The sequence below is a fragment of the Vicugna pacos genome, chromosome 1, assembly GCF_048564905.1.
Source record: "Vicugna pacos chromosome 1, VicPac4, whole genome shotgun sequence".
Taxonomy (NCBI): domain Eukaryota; kingdom Metazoa; phylum Chordata; class Mammalia; order Artiodactyla; family Camelidae; genus Vicugna; species Vicugna pacos.
In genome coordinates, this window is record NC_132987.1 from 27,934,860 (window position 1) to 27,950,840 (window position 15,981).

General features: G+C 39.5%; 2 protein-coding genes across 11 annotated transcripts in view; one reads left to right on the forward strand and one right to left on the reverse strand.

The window, feature by feature from the left end:
- Positions 1-15,981, forward strand: part of MED12L (mediator complex subunit 12L) — a 295,438-nt gene that overhangs the window by 226,444 nt on the left and 53,013 nt on the right. For 8 of the 9 annotated variants that reach the window (XR_012071818.1, XR_012071816.1, XR_012071817.1 and 5 more), the window contains exons 19-26: positions 257-420; positions 2,218-2,349; positions 6,726-6,992; positions 7,621-7,762; positions 9,411-9,531; positions 9,902-10,003; positions 10,716-10,829; positions 13,966-14,165. Coding sequence is in view for 5 of the 9 variants with exons in the window: in XM_072959151.1 (XP_072815252.1) it covers positions 257-420; positions 2,218-2,349; positions 6,726-6,992; positions 7,621-7,762; positions 9,411-9,531; positions 9,902-10,003; positions 10,716-10,829; positions 13,966-14,165 (1,242 nt within the window). In the remaining 4 variants the exon portion in view is untranslated. The remainder of the gene's footprint in view (positions 1-256; positions 421-2,217; positions 2,350-6,725; positions 6,993-7,620; positions 7,763-9,410; positions 9,532-9,901; positions 10,004-10,715; positions 10,830-13,965; positions 14,166-15,981) is intronic. The other variant, XM_072959128.1, reaches the window with a different exon arrangement.
- The window catches only part of P2RY12 (purinergic receptor P2Y12), a 43,919-nt gene that overhangs the window by 18,084 nt on the left and 9,854 nt on the right, over positions 1-15,981 (reverse strand). Inside the window, exon 2 of one of the 2 annotated variants that reach the window (XM_072959163.1) lies at positions 239-431. The exons of the other annotated variant lie outside the window; for it this stretch is intronic. The gene's annotated coding sequence lies outside the window, so the exon portion shown is untranslated. The remainder of the gene's footprint in view (positions 1-238; positions 432-15,981) is intronic. 2 annotated transcript variants of the gene reach the window in all.

Here is a 15,981-nt window from a genome sequence, read left to right on the forward strand (position 1 = left end):
AAAAAAGTCAAGGTGGGGGTATTCTCTGAAATTATCCAGTTCAGTACTTTGGGCCACCATAAAGGTTTGGTAACTGTCTCAGGATTAGGTGCCTCCTGACTGCATGCACCATATCTAGACAGGAGAACAACTCTATAATTTGATAAGGGATTAAAAATAGAAGCCAGACTGTAGCTGTATATGTATATGGTCCTGGGGCAGGATAAGCAGGGAGACCAAGTAGTTTGTTTTTACTCACTGTTTTCTCCCGTTGTAGCTCCTAAATGAACTGAGTGTTGTGGAAGCCGAACTGCTCCTGAAGTCCTCCAGCCTGGCTGGAAGTTACACAACGGGACTGTGCGTCTGCATCGTGGCTGTTCTCCGGCGATACCACAGCTGTCTGATCCTGAATCCCGATCAGACAGCCCAGGTGTTTGAAGGGTTGGTATATCCTAGAATGTTTAATTTGCAATGAACTATTATAGTAGTTTCAAGAGAATAATAGTACTGTTTCAATAAAAAGATATAACATAGTTAAAGAATACTTGTGCCAAGAAATGTTTATCAGAAAGGAGATGAAAGCATGAGTCTGCCTGCCTGCCTACTTCTCTCCCCCTGGTTCCTACCATTTCTGCTCCCCAGCATCCCGGCTTATTGGAGATGATAAATATGTGACTGCTGCTTTGTTCACATAATTTCAGTTTCTGTTTGGAGAATCCAACACCGAATAAGCTTTGCACACATGTCATCATGTAGATTTACTTCATCAGTTTCATTTCTTTTTTAAGTTAAAGACAGGACCAGAGAAGTATGATAAGCCGTCAAAAAACCTATTCTCAGCTCCTTTTTGTCCACTGCAGACTCCTTTCTCCAGACCTTTATATATTAAAATAAAAGGCAACCTCTTTTTCTTGTTCGTTTTCTTTTTGTTTCATTTTTCCTTGTGGGCTCAAAAGAAACATGGGGTTCTTTGGTCCCACAGGTTTTTGTTGGTAATGGAGCACATGGGATCCGTGTGCATACCAGAGTGGTATCTACTTAACAGCTTTTTTGAGGAAGAGAGAATGCTACCACATTAATTCTAAACGTGGATTTTTTTGTTTAATTTGAAAATATTCTTTATAGTCTCAAAGATGTTTCTGTAATAATCATATAAATCAACAACTGTGACACGTTAAATCCAATTATCGTTACATTCAGTTCACACAGGACGCTGTGTCTTAACTGTACCTGATTTTCGTTAACCACGTTTTTCGGCCCGTCCCCGACAGTGGAGAGAGCTCTGGCCTGGGGTTCTAGAGACTAAGTTCTCCTTTTGGATCTGCTGTGAACTAGCTCTTTGCCTCATGGGCAAGTTACATCACTTTTTTGAGCCTCAGAGCCCTCTTGGTAAAATGAGGAAGCTGAATCAGATGATTTCTGAAGCCTTTTTCGCTTTAATAATCTGAGTCATCTGTGACACCTGTCGTAGTACTGAACCCTGCTACAGAACGCAAGATGGCAGTGCAGTCAGACTCACAGACAGGTGGACGGACCACTGGTGGTTTACTTCTGTGTTGTGTGAACTGTAGCCCAAGAGGCCATCCTTCTGATTTGCAGAAAGAGGCACAGAACTGGAGTGGAAATGGTACTTCTGAACTGCAAGTCTTACAGAGAACGTCACTAAAAAGAAGGGAGTTTTCATTCTTATTAAGATAAATTAAAATTTGTGTCCAGTTTGGATATATAAGGAGAAAGTGACCTCTAATCATGAATTCACCAAGTTCATGCCAGAAACCAGCTCATGGTTTTGAAAATGGATTTCCCAGCTTTACTGATAGGAAGAAATTGCTCCTTTACAAAGTGGCAGACTTGGGGCCCTTTGTGAATTCCCTGAATTTGTCAGTCTTTTTACTGAAGAGAGATTGTCTCCTACAGCGTTTCTTTTGTGTTCTAGTCACAGCAACTTAATTGATGGATTCCTGTCTACATATCTTCTGTATGGAGGAATTTCTTTCATTTCTCACTGTTAATGGCATTTATGAAGTTTTTAAAAAAATTTTAGTATTTCACTGTCTTAATAGAAAGCTGATTATTTTATTTAGTTATTTACTATTGCTTTAATGATTAGTGTCAACAATCTGATATCTTTTTTCCTACAAGTAATGCATGGGCATATTCTCACTGTAAAAGATTCAAACAATAAGTTCTATATTAGCAAAGCAAGTGTCTCATTTCTTCATGTATTTTTCTCCTCAGATTGTGTGGTGTGGTAAAGCATGTTGTGAACCCCTCCGAATGTTCTTCCCCTGAGAGATGCATCTTAGCCTACCTCTACGATCTCTATGTGTCATGTAGTCACCTCCGAAGTAAATTTGGAGACCTCTTCAGGTGGGTAGAAGAAAGTCAAAAGGATAGGAATGAGGTTATGCCTACATTTGTTAGTGGACCAACCAATACTGTCATCTTTTTAAATAGTGAAAGTTAACCCTAATTATATCTGCCAGAATTCATACTGAATTCTCTTTCATGATAGCTATAGCCTCCTATTCCAAATTACTGTGCATCTTTAGCTCTGATTGCAAGTTTGAGATAAACGAGAGAGAATATTGTAAATTTTGCACTTGCTGTTACCTCCCTTGGAGTATTGTTTCCCCACCATTTGCACACTTCCTTTCTTCCTACATTCACTTCTCTGCCTCCTTGACCTTCCTATTTCAAATAGCATCCCTGACTCCCTGACATTCTCTTCCTTATTAGCACTAGTACCAGCAACAGGTAGACAGGTGATGGAGAAATCTATCCTTAATTATTTAATGTTATTTCAGGAAATATAGACGATGAAGTGTAAGTGGGGGAAGGGAAGGAGACAGTAATAGCTGGAAAAATAAATTTGGAATTTAGAAGCAGGCAAGGCAAGGGAAGAACGACCAATTACAGTTTTCTTCGCTGTCTGATACCTTGCATCCAGCTTCTCCCTAACTCCGCCTCCCAGGAACCTCTAGAGCCTGACCGCTCTTCACGGCTTTGCCGTTACCACCATGTTCATCTCTTGGTTGGACCATCCCAGCATCCTTCTAACTGCTTTCCCTGCATGCACCTTGACTCAATGAAGCATATTCTCAATGTATCTTCTATCCTTTTGAAACAAGAATAACTTGAAGTTTTCCAATGTCTTCTCATCTGCTCAGAATAAAATTCAAGTCCTTACCTAGCCTCCAGGATCTATGGTTCCAGTCTGTCTTCAACTTCTTTCCCTCTGATCACTCCATTCTGACCACGTGGACCTTACTGGTCTCTAAGCCCTTGAAAGCACACTCCCATCTTGGGCTTTTGCACCTGCTGGTACCTCTCTCGTCTCGCTTCCCCGCGGTTACTTGCTTGCTCCCTCTCACAGTTCATTCCAGGTTCTGCCTCCGTGACTACACTATTTGATTTTTAAAAAAATTTTTTTATTGAAGTATAGTTGATTTACAGTGTTGTGTTTGTTTCTGGTGTACAGCAGAGTGACTCAGTTATACGTGTGTACATATATTCTTTTTCAGATTCTTTTCCCTTATGGTTTGTTACAGGATATTGAATATAGTTTCCTGTGCTATGCAGTAGGACCTTGTTGTTTATCTGTTTTATATGTAGTAGTTAGTATCTGCTAACCCCAAACTCCTAATTTATCCCAGTACTATCAATTATCGATAAACAGGTTGAATAGGATGCAGTGTTGACAGAATCTGACTAGATTATTTTAAATAGTGGGCCCCTCCCCCACCCTCTGTCATTCTCTGAACTTTAGCACTTGCTCCCCATCCCGAATGTTATATATTTATTTATTTATGGTCAGGCTCCTTCCTAGAGCAGAAACTTTTGCTGTTTTCTTCATTGCTGTATCCCAATATTTTGAAGAATGTCTGGCTCATAGAAGGCAGTACAAAAAACCTGTTGAATGAGTGATAGATACCCCCCAAAATCATATTTTTAATGGTATTGATAGGGAAAAATGTGAAAGCATGACCTTATGAAATGAATTAGTTTTCAGAATAATCCCTATGGAATGAATATTTAAGTGAGTCTTAAGAAACATCTTTCAGCAGAAATGATGTAATAATCATATCCTGTGAACTATTACTTTACAGCGAGCTTTCAGTTTCAGTTTAGTTTTCAGAGTTTTCTCATATGTGATTTGGTTCTTGTAAAAGCCCTGTTTTTAGTAGTGAACTTACCAAGAAAGCCACAAAATCTGACCCCTCAAGCTCCTGCAAGGTAGTAAACTGTGTTAAGTGAGCTAATTCACGTGGTGCACACTGGATGTGTGGATATTTAGGAGATCAGCCGTGAACCAAGGAGCTACTTAGGATCAGCACCTCGGGTCTTCACAGTGGTGACCTGTCTGAAGTTTCCCGGATCCAAGACATGAAATAGAAGTGGAACTCTCTTGGGAAACCTTCAAATCAGGCATTATTTGCAGTTTGGGATTAGGAAAAATGGTGGAACAAAAGCTAGATAGGCAAGAGAGATTTCTGTTTGTATACTAATAAACTGATTTTAATGAGCGGATCTGAAACACCATCTGTAAAGTTGTGTATGGTGATATTTGGGAGAAAGAGCGCCAATCATTTCTGCCTCTGATGGAGCTGCTGCAGTGTGCCTGGCGCTGTGCTGAGGTGTTTCCACAAAGGTCTCCCGGCAATCCTGGGAGGCAGAAATGATTTTTCCTCTGAATAAACGATTGTTCCTCATCATAAGTTAATAAATGATGAAGCCTCGATTTGAACGTAAGTCATTTTGGCCTTAAGGTGTATGTTGCTTTCATTACTCTATCAGGTATTTCTGATACATGCAGTTTTAGAAGGAAATGTCTGAGTATTTTTTTTTTAACTTCATATGCACCTACAATAGTGCTAAGAATTTGTGAGTGACCTAGATGGCGGCTAACGTTTTATTAAAGCCTAGAAGCTCATCTGGAAAGAGTGTAATAAATGACACAGGAGGCCTAGAAATGAAGGGTGAGGAGACTTCAGCATGAACCAGAGTTCAGAAAAATTACGAGAGGATGCAGGTGGACGTCAGCCTGAGAGAAGTCTCTATACTAATAGAAAAGTGAGGCTGAATCTTAACAAAAATCAATGAAGAAAAGCAGAATTCTTTTGGCTTCTAAAGAAAGACATGGATAGATTATTAGAATTAAGTGGGAAGTTGAATACTCTTTGCAGAAAGCTGTTTCTTTAAACATTTAGGGCATTGGGAGGTGGAGGAAACCAGGAAGGAGATATTAGGGAAGGAACCAGCAAAGAGCAAAGTTTATTTTTGTTTCATTTTTAGTGGGAAAGCGAAACAAATTAAGAACTATTGCTAAGTGAGAATATTTGAAAAGTTGAGTGGAAAGTGTGGTAAGGGTTAAAACAGGGAAAGGGGAGATTTTAAAAGCACTGGGAACCACATAATGTCCATCATTTTGAATAGGTCATGGCTCCAGATTGCAACTTGTATCCTTCAGTGACCACTGACAAGTTTTTATATAAGTTGTCTGCAAAGAAAGGGTTGAAGATTGTGTTTGCTGCCATTTAGTGGGTGGCTTTAGTCCTCTTTGCCCAGTGCTTTCCAAGCGTATTTGGCACTTAGTTTTACCAAGGACAGCTTTTTAAACATGCAGATTCGGTCCACCTGCGGTGAGGCCCGGAAGTCCCATTGTAACAAACACCCCAGAGGTGATTCTGAAGGAGGAATTCTGAAGTCACATTTTGGTAAACATTGAACTGAACCATCTCTGTTTCCTTAAAGCAGTTGTCAGTGGTAACCGTTTAGGGTAAAGGGTCTATGTGCCTTTTCACCCTTGAGGAAATCATTCCTGGCTACTATTTACGTAGGTGCATAAGACTAGGATGTGTCTCCTTGATCACAAATAAATTTGCTGCCAAAGCTTAATCTAAAAGTAAAAGACTTTCTGCTGCTTAAAAGAGCTCTTGAACGGAGAAAGTACAGTGTTGCTTCTGGATTTGGTATCCGCAGCAAGTGGGCCAGAAGGGCAAAGTGGACGTGGAATCTGAGCTTGGAAATCAGAGCATCCTTCAGCCTCACGTGCAGAGCAGGGTTGGGGGGTGTTTTCTAATTCCCTTTATATACTTTGAATATTCTGTATCTTACTTGGATGAAACTCACCAAAACATGAACTGGTAGACCAGGCTCTTAAAAATCTCTAAATACTGCTGAGAAACACAACATGATAAGTATTTAGGGACAATATAATAGTTTCTTTACTCTCATAAATTCTTATCCCGCTACTGGAATTTAAGGCAGGGCGTGAACCCCTCTCTCACAGCTGCACCATGGAGCCCAGAGTAGCCTTGGCACATGAACCTCCCCTGGATACATCATACCTAGAGGAATAGCTTTACAGGATATATGATTAGGACTAAAACCCGTTACTCCTGATGTGTCCTCTAGTCCATTTTTATTATTCTTAAGTAATAGCACTTTTCAACCACTGTTCAGAGACAGTTTTTGGAAGCCTTAGTAAATTCTTTTATTTTTAAAGCATGTAAAATGTAGAAAAGACTTAACACTAAGTAAGATTAGTGCCCAGATGTCTCAGTCCTGTTTTGTTCTTCCCCCATTCAGTAACTATTGAGCAACTAGAACATGCCAGGCGCTGTGTCCAGTGCTGATTATTAAGAGGTTGGAATCAAGAACCCATCATTGTGAACCTTCTCTAGGAATACATTATAGTTACTGCCATTTAATCTGTCCTTGAATGAAATAACTTTCTGGTTTAGTTTTGTTTTGTTTTTTAACTCTTCTTCTTATAACCTCAGTAGTGCCTGTTCTAAAGTCAAGCAGACCATATATAATAATGTGATTCCTGCAAATTCTAACTTGCGATGGGATCCAGACTTCATGATGGATTTTATTGAGAATCCCTCAGCCCGTAGCATCAACTACTCAATGCTGGGCAAGATCCTCAGTGACAACGCGGCCAATCGCTACAGCTTCGTCTGCAACACACTCATGAATGTGTGTATGGGCCATCAGGACGCTGGAAGGTGAGCACAGGGGTTCACAGTGAACCTCGTAGTTACTGCATTGGTGCTGCTTTGAAATTAAGGTCTCTGATAATTGCCTAAGCTGACATTTGACTTTTGTTTGCTGGGTTTTTTTTTTCCCAATTTTACTTTATTTCTGAATTTACCTCTGTTCTACTCTGTGATTTCCATCTGGCTTATTGGTCTGGCATGAGATGCTCTAGATACAATCTATAAGTTATCTGATCCATTTACAAAAATATATATATAATAAAAATACAAATTAAAAATATGCATATTTTGAAAAATACTGGATGTAGGCCTGCCGTTTAATTTTTTTGATGCCCTTAAAAATGTAAATTTCTATGTCAGCTTGATTCACAGGACTACAGAGATGTTAATTGGCGTCTCTACTGGTTATTGTTTGTTGCTTAATAGCATTAACTGTCAGAGAACATTTGAAGACATATCCTTTCCCGTCTGTTCAGTTCAACTAGGTTATTTGACAAGTGGGTTTTGGTTACATCCCTCGACCTAAGAAATGAACGCCATGTTTGATGATACTGAAATTATGTGTTTGTTAAGTTTATCATATGTGAGTCTGTTCCTTTCTTGTTACTTTTTGCTGTCTCCTTTTTCTTCTCTCTAGGATTAATGACATAGCCAATTTTTCCTCCGAGCTGACGGCGTGCTGCACTGTTCTCAGTTCAGAGTGGCTGGGAGTCCTGAAGGCTCTCTGCTGTTCTTCAAACCACGTGTGGGGGTTTAATGACGTACTTTGCACTGTAGACGTAAGTTTTCTTTTTCATTTAAAAACTCCACTGTGCCATTATATATTTAGTTAGTGAGTACTTTTTAAAATTGAGCTGACTTTAACTGAAATGGAGTAAAAATGGTTTTTTCCCTCCCAAAGCAATAAGCCGGGGTATGATTGCCAAGGATTAAGTAAATGAAAAAAAAAATCGAAGTAAATAAGATAGATAGCCTAATCTACAGCAGAGATGCCAAGAGCTTCCTTATTTGTTAGCTGAGATTTTCTTGTGTGTGGTCTCCTCAATGCTGTTTGTTTGTAGTTTTTACCGAGTGACTTGGGTTCCTCGTGGCACAGGGCATAATTTAGCTAGAGTAGTTCACATTCTGAAGAGAACCACTTTGTTGCTTTACGATGAAAAATCATCTAAGAGCCTAGGTTCTGTCGTGCCGCATCAGGACGCACAGGCTCAGGTGCGGAGCGGGGCCCAGGCTTCCTTAGTGACTGTGTCTGGAAGTGTATGAAGAGAGAGTGCGTATGTATCGCAGATTTCCTCAGCTGTCACATTGCATCCATGGTGTGTGAATTTCTTAAAAGGTCATCTCGGTTCTTTTTTTCTGCCTGTCACTCCCACCGCTTCTTGGAGTTATTCGTGTTACATATTCGTATATCTCACGGATAAAAAGAACTTTGTCCATTTTAAAAACTGTCTCCCAGTTGAAGGTTTAATTCCAGTTCTGGTGTCTCATGACCGGTGGAAATCCTACTCCCTTCTGTGGGCACCTAAGATTTTATGTACATGTAGCACATGTGTGTGGCCTGCTTTTCCAGACAGAAAAGGACCCCATTTTTATCTTTTAACATGGTTCCTTAACCTCTCGGTTGTTTTTTGTTTCCCTTTAACTCCGCTTTCCCCCCTCATCTGTAAAATTGGAATTAATAATAGTATGAACCTGACCGTGGTGTGCTATTAAATGAGGTGACCAACCTACTCACTGGCATGCAGACGACTTAATGTGAAGGCTGCTACTATAGCTGTTTTTCTCATTATTTTCTGCCAGAGTCTTGTGAGATCTGTAAAGCGTAGAGGTTTCACTCTGGGTGAATTAGTTTTCCCCCTCTTTCTCTTCTCTTTCTTGCATTCTCTCTCTCTCACTTACCCCTCTTCACTCTTTCCTCTTTAAATTTAGAGGTCGGGGGAAAATGTTCAAAGTTGTTTTTAAAACTAATTTAATTATGTTACAAAGTCGTTATTAGATACTCCTGAAAGGAACTTCCAAAATATGAATAGGGCTTGTTTTTCAGTTAAAAGAACCTCCTTGTTTTCTCTCGCTTCCTAATGGTCTTACCCTGCAACGATAGATTATAGTGCATTCTGCTAAAAAGGTTTATTTATGCTACATCTTTTAGGGATTTCTTGATTTTGCTTTTTTGTTTTGTATTTCAGTTACATGACTGAAGGTAAAGCTTAGCATCTTCCTGTAGCTTTGGGATGTGGGCAAACCTCATTCTTTGTGTTACAAACTGGAAAGAGGCCTAGAGGATGGTAATCATAAGTTATTTCACTCTGTTGTTCCGTTTTGGGAATTGCAATCTTATTGGTGTTGCCTACATTCTCTTAGATAATAATCTTAGATGTTACTGAAAAGGGTGTTAGGTATTAAAACGTGTCAATGTTTTTCTTGAAGGTGAGTGACCTTTCATTCCATGATTCATTAGCTACTTTCATTGCTATTCTGATAGCACGACAGTGTTTCTCCCTGGAGGACGTCGTGCAGCACGTCGCTCTTCCCTCTCTCCTAGCCGCAGGTAAGGCTGCATCCAGGCGCGGCGGTGCTTGTTTGACTGTTGTCTGGTACACTGGTTTCTAACTATTATGATGCAGTGAAAGTAGAATTTAAGGGGACTTGCATTGGGCAGTGTTGTCACATCAAGGTAGAGATGGTAGAATTACAATAGCTGTTCCAATGTTCCTATGGAAGAGGCTGGAAATGACTCTTAGTACCTGCTTTTAAGGAGGCACTTAGGTTCCTCAGAGAAGCATGGCCAGTGCTGTGCCTTACTTTTTACCGTTAAGGAGCATTGATTTATTATTCCAGAATATGTAGAGTAACAGAAATGCTGAAGACACGTTCTTGGATATGTTAGAAAACTTACTCTTAAAATCCCTCTCTCCTAGCTTGCGGAGATGCGGACGCTGAGCCTGGGGCGAGAATGACATGCCGACTCCTGCTTCATCTCTTCCGAGCTCCCCAGGCCTGTCTGTTACCCCAGGCAACTGGTGAGCCGACAGCTGCAAAATCTTGGCTGTTGTTTTCATTTGGAGCTATAGGTTCTTAACTGACCGAGTGGGCCGTCCATTCTGTAATTTCCTTCCTGGTTTCGGTGGGCTTACTGTGAGGCAATGAGGGAATGGGGTTCTGCCATTGGGAGGGGCTGTCAGCACCTTTCACTTATGTAATGTCAGGATGTATTGAGAAACTCACAGCAAGAGTTAATACACAATAAAAATACCTCTGCTCTTCAGCCAAGCGGTGCTGGTGGGCAGTGTGATCTTCCAGCAGTCCTGTATGTGTTCTTAGGAACCACACCGTGGTGGCTTAGGGCAGTGGTGATTCATTTGTTCTAACTACTTAGGTAAAAGGAATAAGGTAAGGATTCTAGGGGCGTTAGTGCAAGTCTGTTCCTAAGGATCATTTCCGTGTGTGTGTGAGACAGACAATCAGCAGAAGTGGATAAAAGTCCTGCTAACTTTTTTTTTTAATACATCTCAAAAAGAGCAAAGCCATTGTCTTAACAATGAAAAAGAAAAGGTTAAGTAAGGAGTACTTGGCAATGTTTCTTAGTGGGTCCATGAAGCTTCAATTAAAGCTGGCTAATAGCAATTAAGCACCCACAGTCTAACAATGAAAGGCCCTGCTGACTGTAAACGGTTACAAAAGATTGTTAATGATGGTGATGAGACTATTAAGGGTTTGTTGTTTTTCTCATAGGAAAGCCTTTCCCCGGAATAAGATCATCCTGTGACAGACACCTCTTGGCCGCTGCTCACAACAGCATTGAAGTGGGAGCTGTGTTTGCTGTCTTAAAAGCAATTATGATGCTTGGTAAGACTATCCTGGCACTCAGCTTGGTTAATCACCAGCAACTGAGGCAAAATAATTTGTATTCAGGTGTAATTCTATATTATTAGAAATGTTTTTGTTTGTTCTCCTGGAAAAATTGTTGGCTTTTTTCCAGGTTCATGTTCAATTAGAGTCAGGGGCGTCTGTCCCTTACCTGCAGTTCTGGGGGAATTTAAAAATAATACTTTTTTGTGGCATTTTTAACTGCAGGACATCTCATTCTGATATAATATAGATCAGTAGACCCACAGGGTTGTTTTGATTTCATTTTTTGATGGAAGTCACACTTTGTGATGGACACAGTTGACTTGGTAATCTATTTAAACGTTTAAATTTCATATTATAGTCCAAGAGTAGAACACCAGAAAATCCGGGTTTTGATCTTAGTTTTTCTGCTTCCATTGTGACCTGGAACAAGTTTATATCTGCCTGCCTTTCTTTTTTTTCTTTTTTTTTTTTTTTATAAATCAGGTGGTAATTGTAGTGATACTGATACTGTTGATAAATCAATATTAAATTATCACAACTTCATTTTCATTTAATTTATAATATCCAAGGCATCCTTGTATCTTTAGTGATATAAATTCTCCTAGAATTTTCTGTTCATTTACAGTGCAATACCTTAAGATACTTCTATTCTGTAAATTATTTATGATTTGAAAGACTAGGAAGCCTTGAATACACATTGTCTAATTTCAATTTGGGTACCCTCTTTTGGTCTTGACTAAATGAAAGTTATTTCATGTGCCAAGGAGCCCCCTTTGATTAGAACTGCAATTACTGAGGGAATAGGAATTGTTTCAGACGAGTCTTAAACGTGTTTGAGAACACACCCTGACCCTTTCCGCTCCTCCTTGAAAAGTGTTATTTGGTGATGAGGAAGGGCAACAGGGTTTTCATAAAACAAACTATTAAAAGTTGACCTTCACACACACACACACACACACATTCCTTTTGAAATGTCCGTGGACTCTGTAGTAGAAGGGGACAGGCAGAGCCATGTGGAGGGCCACACCCTCCCTGCTGAGCTCAGGGGCTTGTGGTGGTCTACAGCCAACATCAAATGCTCGTTTCACTAAGATTGCTCTGCTCTGATTATGTTTGAAAGGAAATCTGGCTGGTCAATTCTATTTAAAAATAAATGTATGGACCTTGAAGTCAGGGACTCACTTTTTTACTGCAGTATCTCTGACGGCCATTAGAGAAACTAAATAGTAGGTTTTTACTAAGCTCACGTTGAAAGTTGAATGCATAAGTGATAACCATTTTAATGGCAGAATCCAAGATGTGTACCATCTAGACATTATCCCCTTGATTTGTAGGTCTGGTCCAATCCCAAGTAAAATTTGCCAACCTCTTTAAATATCCAAATAACTGTATTTTAATATCCATGCATAGTCACCAGTGTTTTTTCTTTGATTGCCTTCCCTTGACTTTCTAATTGGCCTCAGTCTTGGTAGACTGTATAATAGCTTCCTTAGTGATGGGGGGTTCTTCAGGTCTGAGAAGTCAGGAGCAGGCTTGCTGAATGTCAGCAGAGCCTTGAACGAGGCAGCCACTGAACACTGTATTTCTTGTATTGTCTCTGCGATTGCAGAAGTTTCTGGCCCAGCCTTCCAGACCTTCTCTGTCATCCTAACAGCTAAACTGAATGAGGATCTCCTAGACTGGCAGAAGTGTTTGTTTCTTTGTTTTTGTTTTTACAATTGTATTAACCTCACCATGTCCTTATCCATGTTCCCTCAAGTCCTATCCGCTGGGATCTATTTTGAGTTAGAGAGATAGAGCTGTTTTATAGAATTTGGTTTCTAATTTCTGTAGTAGTTTAACTTAAGGTGTAGAAATAGTTGTTTATATCACCTAAGATTGGAAAAGGCATGCTAAATGTTGGTACGTGTAGAATTTGGTCTTTGTTTCAGCTCTATTGAATTAAATAAACTTCTGTGAGTCAAGTGAGCTTGGTACTTATTGTATGAATATTTGAATGAGAAAGGTATGATTATACGTAACAAGATATCAATGAGTTGAAATGTATTGTTTATTCCTCCCCTCCTCCTATGATTTTATAAGTAAATACTCACTAAGCATTCTCATTTTTTGAAATTTTTTCAGCAGGGTCAAAACTTTTTCTTGGTTGACCTTTTTCTTGCGCTGACCTGGGCTTGGTTTCACTTACAGTGAAGCGCTGAGGGCCTTGTCTAAACTCATTTGTTGGTTTCAGAAAATTTTCCTGTTCTATGCTCATGATTCTATGGGTAAACAGGCAAGACTTCGGAGGCTCTGTTGCCATTTGGCAATCTTTATTATCAAATTCTATTATTTTCTCCCTTTTAAAATATGGCAATTATTTGTCTTTCATGGCTAGAGAAGATTTCTTCTTTCTAGCTATTCAACCATTCTGCTCAGTTCCCCCTCCCCACCCCCAGAACTTTGTTATGAGGAAAACACTTTCCTTAGCTTCATTTTACTGAATATGTTAGAGATTAATCAGCTGAGGTTTTCTAATTTGGATGTATACGGAGAGGAAAGTGAAAGGCATGGGTTATTCAATGAATGCCCTATTTTCCAGGGCTTCCTTAGTATGCATTGCCCTTTTCCATCCCCAGGGAAATAAATCTCTCTTGTCAAGAAGTTGATAGTAAGGTGGGCTAAGGCAAAACTTTTCTCTTGACCTATGGATAGAAAATAAGTCATTGTAAGAGAAGAAATGGAAAAGGGACATCTAGAAGGGTGAGTAACCCATTTTTTTCCTTGTCTATAAGTCAAATGAATTTGAATACATTCGTGCTTGAAATATTGGTGAAATCCATGTTCTGTGATTATTAAGTGTGATTCCTAATGGCCTTTCCAAGTTTGGTGACAGCATACTTAATTCTATAAATAAAATAAAGAATGAGTCTTGAACGTACTTTTTCTATCCCCCTCATGTCTGGTGAAACTTCTCTGCGTTCTAGCATTGACTCTCCTGATCCATTCTCTCTATTGCTGAACATCTGGCTGTGAAATGATGATCCCATTCACAAGTTTTAAATCCCTGAATGCTTGGCTCATTTATTTTCCAAATATCTGGCAATATTTTGAACTTCTGTGATTTTGCTTTTGTGATTCTGTTATTTAGGAGATGCCAAAATTGGCAATAACAGTGTCAGCTCTATAAAGAATGACGACTTTGCTGTGAGGGGTTTACGACGGGAGGGGAATGCTGATGACATCTGGGCTGCCTCGCAAAATTCAAAATCCTGCGGGAAAAGCATTTCCATAGAAACTGCCAATTTACGAGAATATGCTCGATATGTACTGAGGACTATCTGTCAACAGGTACGCTTCAGATTTAATTTGCCTTTGACTTTGGCTGTGTAACTGTTCCTTTGGAGAGAGAGGCCCAGTATAGTAGGAAACTTGTACATAGGTGGTCCTCTTTTTCCTGCTAACTTTGTTTTGAAATAATTTCAAATTTGCTGAAAAGTTGTCATCATGATAAATGGCTCTACTATACCCTTTAAACAGTCATTCATTTTTTTACGTATTACTATATTTGCTTTATAATTCTATTTTTGTGTGTAAATGTGGATGCGTATACTTAAAACATTTTTTGTTGTTGTTGTTGAACCATTGGAGATTATGTGAGATACATTATTCTACTTTACTTTTCAATACTTCCTCCTTTATTGATTAATATAAGCAAAATAACAGTTATCAGAAATCAGGATATTTAGTATTGGTGCCGTAAATTTTTTCTCACCTATGGGCCGCATTCCAATTTTGTCAATTTCCCAGTAATGTTGGATTTGTCTGAAGTTTCCTGTAAATTAGCTTCAGATTATGCATTCCTGGCCTAGATACCCCAGAAGCAGTCTGTGTTGTTCTCCGGTAATCACATGCGAAGGCATGTGATGTCTATTTGCACCTCAGTGGTGATGTTAATTTTGATCAAGCTGTCTCCATTGAGTGGTTTTTTGATTTTTCTGTTGTATAGTTATTATTTTTTCCCTTGCAATTAATAAATAATTTTGGGGAGACAACTTTGAGACAATGCCAAGTTTTCTGCTCCTCATCAAACTCCCCCACCTCCCACATAGCATCCATTTGATTCTTGTCCAAACCAGTCTTTACGGTGATGGTTGCAAAATGACTTTTCCCAGCTCCTCTGCTCCCTCCACATTTTTCAGTTTGCATTCTACTCTCAGGTAGAATCTACCCTCTCCCTCCGTCCCTGCCATTCCCCTTCCTCCTTTCCTTCTGTTCATTTGTTTTCCATATAGATCGTAATATACTGTCCTTAGGTATTTTCATGTTCAAGTTGTCCTAGATTTGTTCAGTGTATGAATCTTTTCATGCCGGCTCTTGTGTTATTTTGACATACATCTCCCCTCCCGCCCCCTGCGTCTTTTTTGAGTAACAAGTATTTTCTTACTTTCTGGTCTGTCTTGTACTTTCCCTGTACCGAACCTGGAATTACTCATTCCTTCATGGAACTCTGGTTCCATGTAGTAGAGGATGGTATTTGAAAACCAAGATCTGGGCACTGTGTGCTTATTGCTGTGGACAATGTGTGTTCATTGCTTCTAGGCCCTTTCAGCAGGAAGAGCTAGGGAAAAAAAATCCAGCTGCATAATTGTGTGTGTGTATAATCATGAGTTTATACTGATACCACCAATGTCGATCAAAATGCACAGATTTTTGTTTGCATTCCCCCATTCCATATTATTCAATTACTGCCTTCTTCCACAGTAAGAACCCTGGCTACCAGTAACATCAGCCCTTCGCTCTTTTGTGGAATTCTGCAGTACACTTGAAGTAGTTTCAGGATTGCCACTGTGAAAAACAAACCCACTGCAAGAAGTTGAGGATTTGTTTGCAGTTCTTTTTTCCCTAAGGGTTTACAGAATTGTTTAAAAGTTCTTAGACTTTTCTCCTTCATTGTGGATGTGTTATTCACTTGAAATAGAATTGATTTCATTTATATCTATATGCATTCAGCTTAGATTTCTTTTTCTACCCTGGCTCTGTTTTTAGAATAACGTACTTCCAAGAGTCAGCTAGCAACAAGGTGTACTCAGAGATACACGCCTCCCTCCCTTAACTTTTCTACCCTGTGTCCTCCCTGCTCTAGGTGATTGAGTCCATTATTTTC